This window comes from Zonotrichia leucophrys, chromosome 6, assembly GCF_028769735.1.
Source record: "Zonotrichia leucophrys gambelii isolate GWCS_2022_RI chromosome 6, RI_Zleu_2.0, whole genome shotgun sequence".
Lineage (NCBI taxonomy): Eukaryota > Metazoa > Chordata > Aves > Passeriformes > Passerellidae > Zonotrichia > Zonotrichia leucophrys.
This window is the reverse complement of record NC_088176.1, coordinates 2961554-2980821: the sequence shown is the minus strand read 5'-3', so window position 1 is coordinate 2980821 and position 19268 is coordinate 2961554. Positions and strand designations below refer to the sequence as shown.

The 19268-nt window shown below is 41.9% G+C and overlaps 2 protein-coding genes across 2 annotated transcripts; one reads left to right on the top strand and one right to left on the bottom strand.

The window, feature by feature from the left end:
* Positions 1–308: 308 nt before the first annotated feature.
* UROS (uroporphyrinogen III synthase) lies at positions 309–10667 on the bottom strand. The gene is made up of 11 exons (XM_064716286.1): positions 10567–10667; positions 10436–10504; positions 9051–9140; positions 8242–8325; positions 7807–7903; positions 6574–6648; positions 5983–6057; positions 3486–3569; positions 3108–3193; positions 2520–2618; positions 309–1029 (listed from the first exon to the last, which is right to left on the bottom strand). Exons 3-11 carry the CDS (start codon positions 9111–9113, stop codon positions 889–891), a joined length of 804 nt encoding a protein of 267 aa, XP_064572356.1. The 5' UTR covers positions 9114–9140; positions 10436–10504; positions 10567–10667; the 3' UTR covers positions 309–888.
* BCCIP (BRCA2 and CDKN1A interacting protein) lies at positions 10646–19261 on the top strand. Its single transcript, XM_064716285.1, has 7 exons — positions 10646–10975; positions 12956–13030; positions 13520–13600; positions 14189–14281; positions 15302–15489; positions 16677–16854; positions 18889–19261. Exons 1-7 carry the CDS (start codon positions 10838–10840, stop codon positions 19057–19059), a joined length of 924 nt encoding a protein of 307 aa, XP_064572355.1. The 5' UTR covers positions 10646–10837; the 3' UTR covers positions 19060–19261.
* Positions 19262–19268: the final 7 nt, after the last annotated feature.

Here is a 19268-nt window from a genome sequence, read left to right as displayed (position 1 = left end):
ATTTGGCTTCCCTCTTGTTCCAGCTGTGGAGCCTCTCTTGGATGGAAATTCAGGCCCCATCCTCAGACTTCACCTGAACTGTGCAGCAAATGAGGGTTTCTCTGTTACTGCAGGAACCTCAGCACTGCTAACAGCACAAATGACTTTCAGGAGGATTATAATTGAGTATATTATGATTCAAATCTCCTGTGAAGCCCCTGGCATTAGCTGGAGGGAGCGTTAGTGCTAAATAGGATTATTTTTCCCCTTCCAGAGATAAACAATTAAAGCATAAACCACATCCAGAACAGACAACTCTAACACCGTTATTAACTCTGATAAGCCAGTTTATTTCCCTGTTAATAAATCCTTCATTACAGGAACAGAAACCAAAGGCTAATTCTGAACACCCTGGCTGGGTAACAAGGGCCAACAGCTGACCTGAACTGACAGCAGCCCCACACAGAGCAACTTCACAGCAAGAATTCTCCTGTTGCACAAAGAATCTCTCACATTTTTATACAAATAGTTGAAAACAGGTAGAACAACAAGCAAACAAGTTTACAAAAGAAAATACTTCACTGGTTTTTCCTACAGAAGATGTGCAAGTAAAACTGATCATACAGAGAAATCCAACCTGAGCTGTGTGCTGGGGGATACCTGAGGTGAGCTCTGGGGCTGATTGCAGTTTCTCAGTATTCACAGCTGCTTTTCAAGGATAAAATATTCACAGTGCACACAGGAGGAAAGGGAAGAGCTGAATGTTTTAAGGATGCTGGACAGATCCCAGATTTCTTAAGATATTCCAGTGCAACCTTCTCACAGCCATCCCTGACCAGGACAGCGCTTCATCATCCCAAACCCCACGGGTGTGCAGGCTGGCAAAGCCCTGCTGGGCAGGCTGGGCTGTCAGAGGGCAGGGCTGTGTGGCTGCAGGGCTGTGTGCACGGCAGCAGCCAGCTCCTGGGCCGAGGGGCTCCCAGCAGTGCAGCTCACGGCCACGCCGGCCTCTCGCAGCGCCTTCGCCGTGCTGGGGCCGATGGCAGCGAACTGCAGGGACAGCACTGTCAGGGCTCAGCTCTCCAGGCATTTGCAGCATGAACAGGTGTTGTGGGGTGTTGCAATGTCCTGTTTTACCTTCTCCCTTCCCCCTCGCCCCTCGCTGAGTGTGCCCTGTCAATCAGGCTAACATACCAGCAAGGCGTCGTGTGATAGGTGTCCCCAGTCCCTTGAGACCCTGCCCCTTCACCTGGTTGGTGGCTCACCTGTCCCCTCCCCTTCCCCTGCCCTGAGCTTAAAATGTTAATGAGACCATGTGGCCTGGATTCTGTCGGAGGAATTGTCCCAGTGCAGACCTCTGCACCCATGGAATAAACATCTGGATATAACCCTCCAGCAGAATCCACTCCTATTTTCTCTTCACCATCACCAGAAGCTCTCTCTCCTGAGGTAAACGGAGTCCTGACAGCCTGGACTTGCCCCGCTGCACTCTCAGCCAAGGTATCTCTGGGGTAAAACACCACAGTGCTGCCTTTGGCCCAGCAGCGAGGGTCAGAACTGGCCCAGGCACCATCTAACTGGTTATATTTGGATTCATATTCCAATAAACAGGCACCCATCAATGGAGCTGCTCAGCAGTGACTCAGGGAGATGAGTATTTATCTCACCATTACAAACACTGAAAGCTCCCAGTCCCACGGAACAGGGAAAGTGAGAGGAATTTTGATCGGCTGCAGCCTGGTGCAAGCAACAACTCCTCACACCATGGCATCACTCAGGGAAAATGAAGTCTATCCCAGTGGAGATGGGGGAATTGGTTGGGGAAAGCAATTTTGTTTTTAAAATCCACCCAAGGCCAGGTTGGATGGGGTTGGAGCAACCTGGTGTAGTGGAAGGTGTCCCTGCCTGTTGAAGTGGAGGGAGAAGACCCATCTTCCTTGATCAGCATTGACTCTGTTTATTCACTCAATCAGTCACTTTTTATAACTGTGTTAATTAAGTTCATGCATATTGCAAACCCGAGCTCACAATAGGTCAGAGATAACACACCAACCCCTCCTTTTGTTTCCAATACCAAGATTTGTGTTCTCAAAACTTACTTTTACTTTCCCAAAACAGCCAAAGATAGAATATCTACTTGTTATGAGAAAACTGCCTGAGAACTCTGGTATGCAAGGTTCTCAAGGCCTTCATGTTTGTCACTTTTACTTGTAATTAAAAACAACCTGAGAACCTCTGCTGTTTACAGAAACAGGCTGTGAGAATTTACTCCTCACAGCTGCCTTCTAAGCCATTTCCGAAAAAATCTCCAACACCTGCCTACATGCAACAAGATGGGTTTTAAAGTCCCTTCCAACCCCCTTCTGGAATTCTATAAATCTATATAATATCATTTGTATTTGCTATAAACTGGGGTTTTCTTCAGAGAAATAAACACAAACCAAAGATAAGGTTCGCAGTGTTTGCTACAGCCTTTCTATCTCATTTGCCCACCCCAAATTTACTGCCTCTCACATTCCACCATTTGTAAGAGAAGATACCTTGACTTGGTTGATCAAATCCCCTGAAAGCTTCTGGATGTGCTGGAGGCAGAATTTGACACCAGAGGGGCTGAAGAACGCGATGCTGGCAGGGATCCCCTGGGTGAAAGGAGCAGAGGTTGGCACAGCACACAGGGAATGGCTCTAACCCACAGGGCAGGGATGGATGGGATTTTGGGAATTAGGAATTGTGCCCAGAGCAGCTGGGGCTGCCCCTGGATCCCTGGCAGTGCCCCAGGCCAGGTTGGACAAGTTTGGAGCACCTGGGACAGTGGGAGGTGTCCCTGCCATGGCAGGGGTGGCACTGGGTGAGCTTTAAGTTCCCTTCCCACCCAAACCATTCCATGATTCTGTAATTCTATGATGGAGGATCCTAACATGGAAAACCAGAAAGCCAATACTGAAAAATGAAAAGCAGTGATTATTGTTACACAAACTACATAGGGCAGATTGCTCCTGGATTCTGATTTGTGATGCACAGCAAAGATGCCCAGTGATATTGCAGTTACACTGCTTCAAAAACAGGAATATTCTGGGAGGCATTGCCACCTCCCTCAGAAAATCCCAAAGTACCCCAGTGTCCAGTACCTGCTGGGAGAAGTAACTGCTCAAAGACTCCTGCAGATCAGGGTGCTGGGCTGTTTGATAAACTGTGAGGCCTTCCAGGGGTATGCCTGCAATCAGGACATTAATTCATTCATTCATTCATTTCTATTATTTCAGTTCAGCACTCACAACATCCTACCTGCACTGAAGTGTAACTATTTTAGCTAAAAAGACACATGAAAGCTCTGTGGAGGATTTGCAGGTCCCAGAGCTGTGGGCAGCCAGCCAAGCTCCCAGTGTTTACTCCTGTCCTCTCCTCAGCAAGTTCCACTTTTCCTTCTTCCAATTTGGTTCACAAGCTTCAGATACAACTTTTCTCATCACTGACTAATTAAAATGGGTCTCCAGGGGAAGTTCAACCTTTTTCTCTAAGCACTGTAGGAAGTACTTCTCTTTTCAGGGCTCCACAAGGAAACAGGAGAGCTGAGGAATTGGGTTTCTCTCCTGTAAACACACAAACAAGAACTTTAATTAACTCAGGCCTTTAATAAAGAGTAAATGTGATTTAATACATTTTAAAGGTATCAAATGCTGATTTATCAAATGCCTCACCACAGACACAGCTCGGAGGTAACTGGAAACATCTGCAGCCCAATTCACAGGACAGGCTACTTAGCAGGAACATTAAAAATATTCCAGAACTAGAATATGAATATTGGCTAAAATGATAACTTTCTTTGCACAAGGGCAAGGGGAACAGAAATGCACTTTATCTCCTCCTCAGCACAACCTGCCTCAATTGGATATTTCAAATCTGTCCCACTCAATAAATGACAGAGCTCTCCATAAATAAATATTCAGGCAGACAAAGAAAGGACAATACTGTGCTGGAAAGTTTTGGTCTATCTGCAATTCCATTTTCTTAATTCCCCAGGGAAAAAGGATTCTGGCTGCAGTGCTGGGGTGGGAGTGGATATCCTCACTTGCTTTTGTCAAATTAGGAATTTAACAGCAGACTTGCTTTGCACAGCTTTTGCCTTTTCTATAGATAAGAAACATAGAGAAAATGTCAATCTTAAATTCTACAGATTGATACAGCTTTGCATTCAGCTTTCCAAAGAAATGAAATTATTTTATTACTAATTCAGATTTGTTACTGCATTTTATAGAGACAATTACTGGAGAAGAAATGTTTTTCAGTGCTGGAAGGAGATTGTTGGTTTATGCAGACATTCTTCAGGGATTAAACAAAGGGTGAAAATCAAAGACCCCTCTAGGAGCCAACCCAGACACACCTGAGTGTGCTGAGTGCACACTGAGGTTTCTTTAGAAACCAGATATTCTTAAATTAAAATTAAAAATTAAAGGAAGAATGAACTTGGCTCAGAATGTAAAAAAGATTTTACAATTAGATGAAATTGGAATGTTGCAGCATCAATTCTCCTGCAAGTCATGGCAGTTACTTGAAGGGTCAGTGTGATCCTGTAAGCAAACACCAATTCTTTTGGTACAGAAAAACTCCTTGGCAGGCCTGAACCACAACAAGGACTGGGATCTCCTGCTTCTGTAGCCAAATATTTGCCTTGAGAAGAGTAAATTCCTTCATTTCCCACTCCTTAAACTGAATTGGGTACCAGAGCACAAAAGGTGGTGACAAAATAATCTCATTATTTCAGCTTTTATTTTTATTCTGGCAATAACCTCTCATGGTACAGGAAATTCAGAGCTATTCTTTCCATTTACTTCTTCATGCACAAACAGAAATGAATTTATACATAACAGGGAACATGAGATAATTTAATCTGTACTTCCAAGGTTGTTCTAAAGCTCTTGAGCAGCTGAGAGCATTTAAATATGCAGAGCCCAATAAATTCTGCAGGATGTTTCTATGTCTCAACCACAAACAGGCTCCAGTGACTGAAATTCACTGCCTGGGTAATTTTTTTTCACCTTCCTACAACACAATAAACAGATATTTCTCTTGTCTTTCTGCTTGAAAAAGTCCTGGGAAGTATTAATTCATTGCCACAAGTAGATTTTGCAGCACTAAAAATCAGCTGAACCCTTTCTTTGCTTTAATACATTTGCTATTAGAAGAGAGGAGATGAGTTATTCTTCACTCACAACATATTCACGTTGCATTTTTAATTTTCAGAATTTATGATTTGATCTTGTGCTGGCAACTCCCATTTTTATCATTAAATATTCCCTAGAGCTGAAGTATTTTATGTGCCAGTGAATTAGAGAGCACTGTGCCCAGCAAAACCAATCCTTTGCAGCTCCCATCCCATTTTTCTTTTCCCTGTAAATCTCTGCTGCTGGGCAGACTTTGCTCAGCAGCCTCACATCTGCACAAAAACTCTTTTTTCACTGCTCCTACTGAGCCACCCACTCAAAAAACAAACAGCTCCTAAGTCTAAAAATCTTCCTTATTGCTACTGGAAATTTATCAACTTAGAGTAAAAACAGAAGTCAGCAAACAGACTTTTAAAATTCCCCAATAATCTGATAATAGGCTAAGGGTTACAGATTTAACCATAACAAAATGGTTAAACAAAACTTAAAGCATCAATTTAATTTCTTCAAAACCACTCAGTTTTGGTGCTGAAAACCAGATCTCTCTGAAATCACAGGGTAATTTTGGGGAAAGTCACCAGCAATTAAATCTTCTGATTTAGCAGCAATTTCCAGTCATTACAGCTCTGATCTTCCAGTAAAAAATAAACTTTTTCCTGCTGGCTCATATAGTATTTATTAATTAACTAGAGGGTCTAAATTACATGTAGATTAATATCTTGTATTATGTATTTTGAAGTATTTTTGCCTCACTGTGCACTTGATTTTGCCTTAAGGAAATTCTGAAATGATGGAAGGGACCTTAATTTATTTAGGATTACTTTAATTTAACTCCACTTACTTGAACAAATATATTCAGCTAATTTCTCAGCATTTCCAGCCATTTCTCCTTGTGGAACAAGACCAATTTCTTCCACTAGAACCAAAAGCAGCAAAGGAAAAACCATGGCAAACAATGAGAACAATTCAGATTTCCTGCAGAACCAGAAGCAGCAAATAAAAAACCCATGGCAAACAATGAGAACAATTCAGATTTCCTGCCACAGAACCCTGGGATGGAAAGGGAAGCACACAAATAATTTGTGTACAAATAAATTCTGCCAGGTTAGAATCCCTTCCATCCAATTTCAATTCCAAAAGTAATGACAAAACCACGTTCAAATTAAGAACAAAGGGGTTTTTTCCTGTTTTGACCCAATTTTTCAAGCAGGGGCCATCAGATTGCAACAGAGGGAGCAGAAATCCAGAGGCTGGATCAGATCCATGGATATCCTTGGATAATTCCAATTTTTACATAATTACCTCTCTTCCAAATTAACTAGTTTAAAACTTCAATTTCTTTCTCAGCACCACTGAAAAGCAGCTCTTCCTCCAAAAATTGTACTTACAAGTCAGATTTAGCCAATTTTTCTTTTTTGAAACCCCAGCTTACCTAAAGAAGCTGTAGCTTTTCCTACCACATATGTTGGTTTGATGTTCCACATTTGTTTAAGAGATTTTGACCAGGCTGAAAAACATGAAATTATACTAAATTAAATGAAATTTAAGCACATGGCAACAGAATGTGGATGATAAATGACTATTTGGGCTTCTGTTTAATCCACAAATGCAGCAAAATTATAATAATAGCTGAAATTCCACTACACATTCAGCAAATCTGGATGTACAAATCCTACAGGATCAAAAACAGATACCCCAAGTTTTTTATTGTCTTGTTTTAACCAGAGCAGCACAGGACACTGAGTCTTGTCTGGGACTACTGGGGTGAAAAAAGAAACACAAACTACAACAGCAAAAATAAAAATCAGAAGTAAAAACCCAAAGATTTATTGCCTTTGAGAGGAACCCAAATAGGAACTACAGACTCGTTTTTATTATTAAAATATTTCTTTTCCAAAAGTCCTAATCAAGGTTGGGGATGGAATTTAGAGATTACTTTTGACCTAAAATCTTAATATATTGTTCTCTACTGCTACAAATGCTACAAAAGCTGAGGGTCTCAGTGCATTTACTGCTTACTCAAGGGTGTAACCTTACTCACAGGACATTGAGTTGTCCACAGCCCAGAAATGGAGCAGGTAAAGCAGAAACTCCAAGCCAGAATCACCCAAGATAAGGATTTGGAAGGGTTCAGAAGGATTTGGCATTTCATTGGGATGGGTATTTCTATTTAGCAGGATTCCTCCTCACTCCTCCTCTCCTGCCTTCCATGCCTCAGCACTTCTTCACCATTGTTTTAGCTAATAATTCATTCACTTGAGAAATTTCTTATTCAAGACAGAGAATTCCCTTTTTCTGCAGCATTTCATAGGAATTATACAGGCACAGAAGTGATGGCCAGTTTTTGTGAGATATCTTCTCTTTAAGGAGGAAAGCAGTCAGCAAGCAAACCAGGCACTGCAGATAAAATATTCCTTCTGCAAGGGAGAACCAGAGCTGGCAAAGCTCTCACTAATTGGTAATTTGCACCAAAAGCTCCTTTCCTTCATTTTTCAGTGTGGAAAACACAACCCTGAAAAGCTCAGAAGAATTATGAAATTCAGGGTTTTTTTTAAAAAAAAATCATGCTCCAAATATCTACTGGTGGGTGAAATAAAATTCATTAAAGTCCAAACTTGACAAGATGTTGTAAGAAAAAGACCAAGGAATATCAATATGTACTTACCCTCTTTTTTACTCTTCTCTTTTAAACATATCTTGATGGCTTCTAATGCTCTTGGGCTGGTAAAAACCAGGCCTCCATAGCACTCTGGATGGGAAAGCTATTTAGAAACAGTAAATTTAAGAAGCAAAACAAAAAAAATTAATTATAAATTAATTTTAAAAAATCAGCCGATCAATTATTTAGAACCTTGTGGCAACCAGAACAGCTTCAATAACTGCCAGAAATGCCCCAACACTTGTGACAATTCACAATTTAAATGTGGATTCTGTCTGACCAATTTAATTCTTTAACAAGCAAGGGCAAGCTCCTTGATGCTGTACATGAAATTTACTGTACAACCAGAGAATTATTTGTACCACACAGAGAATGGTGAAATGGGATCTTGGCAACCAAATCCTGTTGGAAATAAAACAACTGAAAGAATTTCAAACTTACCTTCTCAAATAAGCTGTCAAGAGAGGTGAATTCAAATGACAAAGCTGGGATCAACGTTGCTTCCAAGCTGTATGATCCTAATTCCTATCAAGAAAAGGTTTGCAGCTCTGGAAATAAATTCCAAACAGCATTTTTGCTTTTTCAAAGAGCTGGCTAAGTCAGCACAAGCATTTCTCTTTGCTAAAGCAAAATAAAAAGGCATTTTATTTCTTTTCCCTGGTAAATCTAGTTTGAATTTGTTAGTTATTTATTATTACAAGATTTAATTAAAGAATCAGCTGTGGGAGCTCCTGAGGTACAGGAGACACCAGCACAAAACTCTGCAGCCCCCAAGTCCTGCAAATATCCCTGTGCATTTCTGTAATTCTGTCAGTAGGTTTCTTCTGAAGAAATAATCCTCCTTTATCAGGAACTCCTCCTCTTATCAGTGAGATTCACTCACAGGACCAAGGGCAGGAGCAGAAGGGACCCCAGCAACAGGTAACCTCCATTTCACATCACATTCCCATAAAAACACAAAGAATGTCTGTAATCTTTATTCTGTCCAAATGAACATAATCAATACTAATTAATGCAAATGAGGCTGGTTTAATATCAGTACTTTGCTGAGAGCTTTACAATGAACTCAGTACAAATGTCCCATAATTAATACAATTTTTTGCAGGAAGGGCTATTTTCCAAGATACTTTTTCTCTCAGCATAATTTCAGAAAGACACTCCTAATTTTTATTATGTTTGACTTGAAACAATTGCATTCATATTTAATAAAGAAGTGACACTTTTTAAAAATTTTCTCAGCGTTTACTCACTTCAATATAAGGATCTGGTCCTGAATCTTTGTCTTTGGGATCCTTCAGCAGCAGAACCTTCATTGTTCACCAAGGAGGCACAGCACAACCCTGAAATACAAGAATGGAATTTATCTTAATTATATCTAATTTCTGGAGGAGTTTTGGACTCTAACAGTGACTTCAGCAGCTCCAAGGAGTGGGTTGCTCGCAGTTGTACTGCTCTTACACAAGGAGTAAACAGTTATTTGTGCATTCTCCAGGCAGGAACACCCACCCTGATAAGGACAGAAAAGAATATGCTGCCTTTAGATAACACTGCTCAAAGGAGAGGCTCTGCTAAACTCATCAAGGGGAACACATTTGAAAGGATATTTTGTAAAAGCAGTAGCAGGTCCTACAATGCCACCACGTTCTGCAATTGAATCAGCTCCTAGCTACAAAAAGATTATTTATTCTGTTAATTTCCATGCAGCCTCTGCTCAGCAAAATGAGTATGCAAAGATTGATTTTATTTAATATATGTGTGTCTATATGCACATATTTGTACATCTACAATAATATAGATAATTTTCATATGTCTTCTCTGATAGTCTAGGAAACAAGGCAGGACTGAAAACATCTATTCTGCCATAAAAATGGAAGAAAAAAATGAGACTTCTCAGTTCCTTACAAACTTTGTGCTAAACTCAAAGTCACAAAACATAAGCAAATACACCAATAATACAAACAGAAATCCACCCTATAAGTGCATATTTACCCCAATTACCAGTGTGGTATTTTCCTGACAGATCACACACATGGGAAAATTCATCCTCCTCTAAATTCTTTCCCTGGATATCAGTATTAGAATTTTGGCGATGAGCAAACACAGCTTTAAAAAAACAAAACGAAATAACAAAACCAGAAAAACAAACAAACAAAACCCCCAAACCAAAACAAAATAAAAACCCCCACAGATGTGTTTGAGGCTTTAAAGGGAAGATGAAAATTCGAGCCTATTTGAAGCACCTTTATAAAGCTGGAATTACATCCCAGGGCTCTGTGCTTTGTATTTCTCCTGGCTGGCAACAGCGAGTGCCCAATGCTCTTCTTCCCACGGCCTCATTAACAGCCCATTTCTTCATTAATTAGACACAAAGCGTTCAATGGAACACGTTGCATATAACTTGATCATTAATGAGCATTCTTTCAGTGTTTAGGGCATTTGAACGCGTTTTCCCGACTGGCATTTTCATAAAGGCCAGAATCACGTTGTGCTTACTGCGCTGTCCCTGTCACCGTTCTCTGTGATTTGTCTGGAATTATCCAGGGACTTTGGGCCGGGGGAAGCCGGGACACGATTTCTGGAGTAGGCAGATTCCTGCTTTAATCGGCAATTTTTACTAACGCTGGTTGTTACTTACAGTAATTTTTGCTACTGTCGGAGATGCTCAGACACTTTTAAAGCACAGGATCCCTGAGGCTGGGGAAGCCTCCAGGGTCACGGAGCCCGAGCAGAGCCCGATCCCCGCCGCGTCCCCAGCCCTGGAGCCACCTCCAGCCCTTCCTGCAGGGACGGGGACTCCAAACCGCCCTGGGCAGGCGGATTTACCCCCTGACAGCCATTCCTGTAAGGAATTCCCTTCGCAAGGAAGTGACACCACAGCACCGAGAGGAAATCCGGGTTCACGGGGACAGAGGCGGGCCGGGCTTCCCCCTTCAGGCTCCGCGGCTGCTCCGCGCTCAGCGGGCGCTGCCTGCCGCTCTCTGTCGCGACATTCGGCGACATTCAGCGACATCCCGCGGCCACACCGCCCCTCCGTGCCATGGCCACGCCGGCCAAGCGCCGGGCGCGGGGCCCCGCCGGGGACCAAGGATCCCACAGCGGCTCCGGCAGCTCCGAGGGCTCCGACAGCGGCTCCGAGAGCTCGGCGTGCTCCGACTCGGACGAGCCCATCGCTGAGGTGAGCGGGACCGGCCCCGCAGCGCTCCCGCACGGCTGGGGTTGGCAGGGATGTTCGGGATTGAATTGGGAAGGAATTTTTTCGGGGATATTCGGGTAGGGATTGGGACGGGATTTGTTGTCAGGGGATATTCGGGAATGGCTTGCTGTCGGGGGATATTCGGGAAAGGACTGTCGGGGGATGTTCAGGAAGGGCTTGGGAAGGGATTGTTTTCAGGGGATGTTCGGGAAAGGTTTGGGAAGGGTGTCAGGAGATGTTCTGGTGTTGTCACATTTCTTTTCACAGAGAAAAGCAGGGCACAATTCTTCCCAAGAATATTTCTGGGTTTCACATTCTCTGAACATCAGAGAAAGGAAAAACAATTATTATCATTGCTGTGCATGTGTTTGTGCTGAAGTAGAATGCAATATGGAGATTGTTTACCCACAGTGATGGTGTTTTGTTTCCTTGGCCTGTCCAGGCCAGGTGTGTGTGTGTGTGTGTGTTGGGACTGAGGGTGACAGTCACGAGTTCTGTGCAGTTGGGTTGAGTGCTTGGCAGATTCAGTTTAGAGGTAATGTAATATAGGATAGAATAATGTAGTATAATAAAATAATTAATTAGCCTTCTGATAGCATGGAATCAGATGCCTCATTTTTCTCCCCTCATTGGGGGTTCCCTGAAAATACTATATTGGGGAAGGGCTTGGGAAGGGATTGTGCCCCGCCAGGCCCAGCGGGCGCTGGGTGCGTGTCCTGTGGGAACACAGGGAGCACATCCCTGCGGGCCAGTGATCCAAAGTGTGTTCACTGTGTTGTTGTTGAAAGTTTTTAATTTTTTAGCTGTTTTTCAAGTGTTGGGGTCCCGAGGTCTCAGCTGTACAGCCCCCTGGCCCTTGGTGTGTCCACTCAGCTGTGGGGCTGGAGGTGGCTGCTTGGAAATGGTGCTGTCAGCACAGAGCATTAGCTCTTTTATTATTTTCTGCTATGTTTTATTATTATAAAAATATATTTGCTTCCTTTTATTGTAGAATCCCAGAATAGTTTGGTTTGGAAAGGACATTAAAGCCCATCCAGTTCCACCCCGTGCCGTGGCAGGGACAACTTCCTTTATCCCAGGGTTTTCCAAGCCCTGTCCAGCCTGGACTTGGGCACTTGCAGGGATCCAGGGCAGCCTGTGCCTGTGTCTCCTGAATTTTGCTGCTTCCCAAGGGACTGTGTGCCTGTTTTCTACATTGCAAGCAGGTCTTTAACACTGTTCTTGCAGTGGACAGCAAAGTCCATGAGCTCAGTGTGAGATTGGAGAGAGTTCTGGGGCTGAACGGTGGCAAAAGTGAGGCTGAGTTGTTGAGGTTACTCAGGAGGTGTAGTTGAAACTGGCAATTAAAAGTTGAATGATCTTGAACAGTGGAAAAGGTGGGCAGAGTAACCTTGGCAGGTGTGACTTTTAATTTTGAATACCAATAAAAATGTTGGTAGACACACAGCACTTGTTCTGGAAGGAGAAGCAGCAGGTCCCACTGTGGCTGCTGCAATGCCTCATCATTTGCAGAGTTCCACAGTGGGGTTAATGATGCCAGGGGGATTTAGAGAAATAGCAGAAGTGTGGGTTTGGGTGTAATTATTTAAATGTCTGCAGCAATCTGCAGCTAAGGTGTTAGACCCCAGTGCTGAAGTTGCCAGGGTTTAACTGCCTGGGTCAGCCTCTCTCCAGGAAGAGTCTGTGACTGTGAAAGCTGTAATTGTGTGATCCAGATGGCAGGAGCAGAGCATTAAAGGTTTGTTCATGACACAATTGGTGGGTCAGTTTTTAAAGTTACTTTCACAGATGTTCTCCAAAGGTCACAGGAGAAATGATAACAATTGCTGAGATTACTGCAAGGTGGAAATAAGTTCTGTTTCTGCTCTTTGCCATTACTTGTCTTCAAGTTTCTTACAGATTAGCTTTGTTCTGATATAACCTCTGCCAGGTGTGTGTGATATTCTCTGTTTTTCTCCACAGGAGGTGAATGTTGAATTTGAAGCACATTCCATATCAGACAATGACTATAATGGGATAAAGAAGTTACTACAGCAGGTACTGTGGCTCCTTGTCTGCTTGGTTCATATGTCCATTGATAAATAATATCTAAGGAGTTGTGCAAAGGCATCAGTTCACATTCTCTGTGTTGATTTATAGCTTTTATATATTACTTTCTTTCCTTTAATAGATAATCCCAGAGCAGTTTGGGTCTGAAGGGACCTTAAAGCCCATCCAGTGCCACCCCTGCCATGGCAGGGACACCTCCCACTGTCCCAGATGCTCCAAGCTCCATCCAGCCTGCCCTTGGGCACTGCCAGGGGTGGAATAGCCCCAGCTTTCAGATCATACCAAATTCCACAGGGTACCAGTGTGAAAATACCAGCATGGGGAAGGTGCAGGAGCAAGCACCTCCAGCAGCTCATTGCTAGATTTTGCAGTATTATAATGAAGGAAGATAAATAAAAATCTCACTTTATTTTCTGTTAAGTGGTCCAGGAGTTACTCTCAGTGCCTGAAATTTAATACTTGTTTTCTGTCTTCCAGTTGTTTCTAAAAGCTCCTGTTAACACTGCTGAATTAACTGATATATTAATACAACAGAACCATATTGGGAGTATTATCAAGGTAAGACAGATATTATATTTGTAATTGAAGTACAATGCTTTCTTTGTTAAAATGACATTATTTCTGTATTTCAGAAGGGGATCCTGTCTGTTATTGTGTGCTTTCTTGCTCTTTCTGCTTTAAGAATAATTTTTCTATGGGACTGAAATTTTCCATGCTGCTTTCAGGCAAAGAATAAATTTGATATGTTGTTATTGCTGGTTTATTTTTACATATGGAAAGCTTTTCCCTCCCTGAATTTCAGTTAGTCATGCTGAAAATGCAATGGAGAGGTTTGTCACCATCTCCATAAGAAACAGGAGCTTTGACTTTCCTACAAAGACACAGCTCTTTGTCCCCTCCCTGTCAAAGCTTCATTGCTCTGTGCTTGTCAGGACACTCCAGGTTTACTGCGTCAGAAACTGAAGAAAATTGGTTTTGTTTAAGATATTGGGCTGAGATGCTGCTTATCAAAGGTGAGCTATGAACCCTCAGTGCCTGTCAGAGGACTGTGCTGTGGAAGATCATCACCTGGAAAGAAAAACATCTTTTGTACAGACTGGAAATAGAATGTCAGTGTGAGTTGTTGCTTTTCCTTTCATCCAACAGCAAGCAGAAGTGCAGGAAGACAGTTCTGATGATGAAGAAGATGATGATGAAGTATTTGGTTTTATAAGCTGCTTGAACTTAACAGAAAGGAAGGTTGGTATTCCTCAGTAACAGCTGGTTATAGATATTGCCATCAGTAATAAATGAGACTGCATCCTGGGTAACAAGCCTGGACAGCTGGACAGGATTTGGAATTCCACTCTGGAGGACTGGGCTGATAAAACTTGAAGTGGCTTTGCTTTTTGGGGTTATAGAACTTGAAGTGGCTTTGCTTTTTGGGGTGATAGAGCTTGAAGTGGCTTTGCTTTTTGGGGAAAATTAAGTGCTTGCTTTTGGGTGATAGGCTGAGGCTTGCTTTTTGGTGATAGATTGAATCTTGTTTTTTGGTTATGAACTTGATGGATAGTTTTTGGTTATAGGACTTATGGCTTTGCTTTTTGGGGTGATAAAATTTGAAGTGGCTTTGCTTTTTGGGGTGATAGAATTAAGTGCTGCTTTGGTGAAGACTGAGTGGCTTTGCTTTTTAGGGTGATAGAACTTGAAATGCTTAGCTTTTTGGGGTTATAAATTAAGTGCTTGCTTTGGTTAAATTAAGTGGCTTTGCTTTTTGGGGTGATAGAACTTGAAATGCTGTTTTGGTGATAAAATTGAAGTGTTGCTTTGTATAAGCTTGAGTGCTTGCTTTTGGGGTGATAAATTAGGCTGCTTGGTTTAGAACTGAAATGGCTTTGCTTTTGGTTATAGAGTTGAAGTGCTTGCTTTTGGCAAACATGAAGCAGAAAATGGAACAGGGAGTTAAAACTGGGCCTAGTAATTCCAGCACAAATGAGCTGTCAGTCTCTTGTATTTCCTGCCCTTGACCTTGTGCAGTTTGGAGTTTTGCTGTGGGGCTGCAGTTCCTTGTTGCCATCACTCCCCAAGCTTTGTTTGCCCTCAGCTTTAGGCTGGAGAATGCTTTCCCAGCAATGCTGCAGTGCTTTGGGGGCTGCTGAGGGAAATTGCCAGCAGGCCTGTGGGAAGTTCCCTCCAAGGTGACACTCAGGTGACACTCAAGGGTTTTTTTGTGTGAACAGCTGTTGTCTCAGGTAAATAAAATGCACCTTTTGCTTGCAGGGCACGCAGTGTGCTGAGCAGATCAAAGAGCTGCTCCTGGGGCGCTGTGAGCAGAGCTGTGAGCAGCCGGTGCTGGAGCAGCTCAGCAAACTCCTCAGTGACAGCACCAAGCCTGTGGGGCTCATCCTGAGCGAGAGGTTCATCAATGTCCCCCCTCAGATTGCTCTGCCCATGCACCAGCAGCTCCAGTAAGTTTGTTCATTATTCTTTTCTTGCTGAATGCTATTTTTCATCATATTTTTCAGAATTCTTATGTGTATAGTGCTCAGACAATCGATACTATAGATATGAGTAAAGCATGAACAAAACAAATATTATCTCATATATGGTCTTTAGTTAATTTAAAAATACTTTTATTTCTTTATAAACGTACAAAACTTTCTCAAATTCTATACAAATATAATTTGAGAAAATGTGCTGTTCTGTCTATCTAGAAATAGAGATAGCTCTAGATATAGCTGTTCTATCTATCTAGAAATAGAGATAGCTCTATCTGTGTTGCAGTTTATCCTTGTTTTGCAGATTATTTTCAGTCTGATCTAGGAAGATTTAAAAATGAGGACTCTTTTAGCAGCTTGGGTGTTGCTGTGTTCATGTCTGGCTCAGGAATGGGAGATTTGGGCTGAGGGAAAGGATTAAAAGGTGAATTAGTTTTGACCCATGTAGATATGCAGTGTTTTGATTAGTTTCAGGTGATGAAAAAGCAGGTGAAGTGCTGCTTGATCTCTGCTAATTCCTGGATTATATCAAAAGCTGGGTGAATGTAAATAAATGAATCCACTGAAACACAGCATTACATTATTCTGGTGTCACACTGAGGACAGGGAACAAGGCAGTTTTGTTGGATAAGGCACCAGTAATAGAATGGAGATCATCTTTATTTCTTCTTTCATTTTTGCCTCCTTTCCTCCCATGTGAGATGAGATCAGAAGTCAGATTGAGGTCGCCCCAGTTCAGCACTTGGCACAGCTCACATTCACATCTCAGCCCCTTTGTCTTGAGGTTTTGGAGTGACAACATGTTGAACACAAGGGTGAGCAGGAGAATTTTCTCTTTTCAGTTGCAGTCCTCAAGGAATGATAATGTGATGCATTTTTAAGGAGAGTTGCACTGAGAATCATTGCACAGACATTACCATGAACAGGATTCTGGGAAAAAAGGGTTATCCTGTGAGCTGTGGAAAAACATCCATGTTTTTATAGTTTAAAGTACAAATAGTGTGTTTAAATACCAGGAATGCATCTGCAAAATTGATTTTCTGAGGTGTCCTAAAGGAACAGGCTGCAATTTGAATATCCTTTCTATGCCACCACATGACAGGGTTTGGTTATGTGCTTGTGTAGGATTTAAGTTGTGGAACATTTCTTCTCTTCAGGAAGGAGCTGGCTGAGGCCCAGAGGACAAACAAACCCTGTGGGAAGTGCCACTATTACCTCCTCATCAGCAAGACCTTTACAGAAGCCACAAAGAGCAATTCTAAGAGGAAAGAAGGGAAGAATCAGCCAAAGGAGGAATTGATGTTTGCAAATGCAGAGGAAGAATTCTTTCATGAGGTAACATGATTATTTAATTTAAAATCCTTCTTTTTCTTCATATCATCAACAAGAGATGTTTCACCCTCAATTCAAGGGGAGCTTTTATCAAGATGATCACAAATATTTGGAAATTAAATCGAGGGTGTTTTGGGGAAGTGTTGGGAGAGGAGCAATCAAGCTCTTTGTGTGTATTGATTTATCTGTTCCCTCCTGGGTACCTGTTACTTGCAGAAATGCTCAGAATAAAAACTTATGGAGGTCCTAAGAGGTGGCTCTTGCTTCCCTTTCCTGTCTCTGTTCTACTCAGGGCAAGTACATTAATAAAAAGTGGTGAAACACTGAGATGAAAATATTACTTCCCATTTCCTAAGGCAACCTGGCCACACAATGCTGCTGCTCCCAAGCCAGATCAGGTGAGGGCAAAATGCAGGAAATTAAATTTAGGATGTGCTCTGAAATGCAAAGAATTTTTCATGGCTTCTTTTTTTTCCTCCTTTTTTTTGTTCCCAAAGCTTTAAAACCACTATTATACAATATCATTACTTTGTCAAGAGGCTGTTATTTTTCATTTCTGGCAGTGCCTGCAGGGCAGAGGACTTGCACATGCAGGGGGTGGTTAATGGCCAAGGTTCCTGTGTGTAATCATTCTGACAGAGGCTCTGATAGGGCTGTAATTTTATTTTTTGAGAGTGAGAGAAATGTAAGTGGGGGAATTCACTGGTAGCTGTAGGGAATTGTGTTGTAGCAGGTTGTGGATTTTGTTTTTGTGTTCCTGCCACAGCAGCTGAAAATGCTGAAGCTGAATTCTGTGTAAAATGTTATTGAAAAGCTGCTGGGGAGAAGCCTGTGAAGCTCATGTGTCCATGGGTGTTGTGTTGTAGAAGGGCCATTTTGTATTTATTTATCTCAGCTTTGTTAATTATTAAAGGCTAATTGTGTGCTTTCATCACAACTCCAGTAATTCCCAGCTCAAACTGAGCATGGTTTTCTTTTTAACAGTCTTTCTAGTGTTTTAAAAAAATCATTTTAAACATTTTGTGGGGTATTAAATGAAATGTCTCTCTGTGTGTGTTAAATTAGTGCTGTCTGTGCTCCCTGATCACACCCAGTGTTAATTGGATTGCCATCAAACAGCAGTAAATGTGGTTATATCAAAGTGAGAGCAGCCTTTTGCTGCACCTGGCACTGCCCTGGCTTCATCCTGCTCCTTGAAATTATAACCAGGAAATCCCTTAGAACCAGATTGGAAGTGATTAAAGGTGCTCAGATTGTTCTTGAGTAAAGCCACTCAGTTTATGTGCCCATTCATCCAAAATGAGATTTAAAGCCTTGCTATATTGAGTGGATCTTCATTTGCCTTCACAGGGAAGGAATCAGGTAAGTTTTTCTACTGGATGGTTCAGCTCAGAGTTCTTCAGCTGACTTGTGTGAGAACTGGAAACATTCATTAAGTTATTTATCTGATCCACCAGGAATTTTGTCTAGGAAAGCTGATGGAAAGGAACTTTATGGGGTTTGTATCCCTGAAAAGAAATCCTGCACATTCCAGACACCTGCCTGTTTGGAGAGGCACGAACAGATCTTCCAGTTGCTGCAGCCATCTGGAACCTTCCCAAGAGCTTTCTGAAATTCTCCTCAGGATTCATTTGGTGTCCATCCCCTTAATATTTGATTTCTACTCATGTTCTTACAGATTTGTTAATTTTTAGGACTGAGCAGTTTCAAGAGTAGGCCCTGAAAGCAGGAGAGCCTCAGAACATTGATTTTTTTTCTTTTTTCCCTCTCCCTCCTAGGTTATTTCTCTCATCCCATACTATAAAGGTAGCAATCATTATAGAATTTAATATGAAAGATATCAATCCTGTGAAAATATAATGTTTGTTTAAAATAGTGGATTTTTTGGTTGTTCTTTTTGGTGGACACTATAAGAGGGAAAATCTTCTTAATAAGCATGGGCATAATAGATTCATGATTTTCACTTTGTTTGGATGATGAATTATCTTCATGCTAATTAAACATTTTAATCTGAATGCTTTTGTTTCTGTTGTTCAGAAAGCCCTTCTGAAATTCAGCTACTGTGTGCAAGAGGAAAGCGACTCCTGCCTGGGAGGCAGATGGTCCTTTGATGATGTGCCCATGAAGCCCCTCAGGACAGTTCTTGTAGTTCCAGCCGATGGAATCCCTGGAATTATGGAAAAACTCAAAGATTATCTCTCCCTCTGAGCTCCCCTACAATCCCCAGGTTTTTACAGAGCAGCCATGCAGGACTGTGAGCTCAGAATATTTGCAGAACTGCTGTTGGGTCAATGGTTTTGTACAACTAAAAATATCCACCAAATGAATATTTTTAAATACTGGATCTTATTTTACTTTGATATCATCATGGAGCAGTCAATAAAAACCCAGTGTCAAGAGAAAACCTGAATATCTGA

Coding starts and splice junctions, on each gene's coding strand:
- UROS (XM_064716286.1), bottom strand. CDS start 9,113: ATGAAGGTTCTGCTGCTGAAGGATCCCAAAGACAAAGATTCAGGACCA. Junction 8,326..9,050: donor GACCAGATCCTTATATTGAA/GTGAGTAAACGC, acceptor TTTTCTTGATAG/GAATTAGGATCATACAGCTT. Junction 6,649..7,806: donor AGAGAAGAGTAAAAAAGAGG/GTAAGTACATAT, acceptor CATGTTTTTCAG/CCTGGTCAAAATCTCTTAAA.
- BCCIP (XM_064716285.1), top strand. CDS start 10,838: ATGGCCACGCCGGCCAAGCGCCGGGCGCGGGGCCCCGCCGGGGACCAA. Junction 13,031..13,519: donor TAAAGAAGTTACTACAGCAG/GTACTGTGGCTC, acceptor TCTGTCTTCCAG/TTGTTTCTAAAAGCTCCTGT. Junction 15,490..16,676: donor CCCATGCACCAGCAGCTCCA/GTAAGTTTGTTC, acceptor TCTTCTCTTCAG/GAAGGAGCTGGCTGAGGCCC.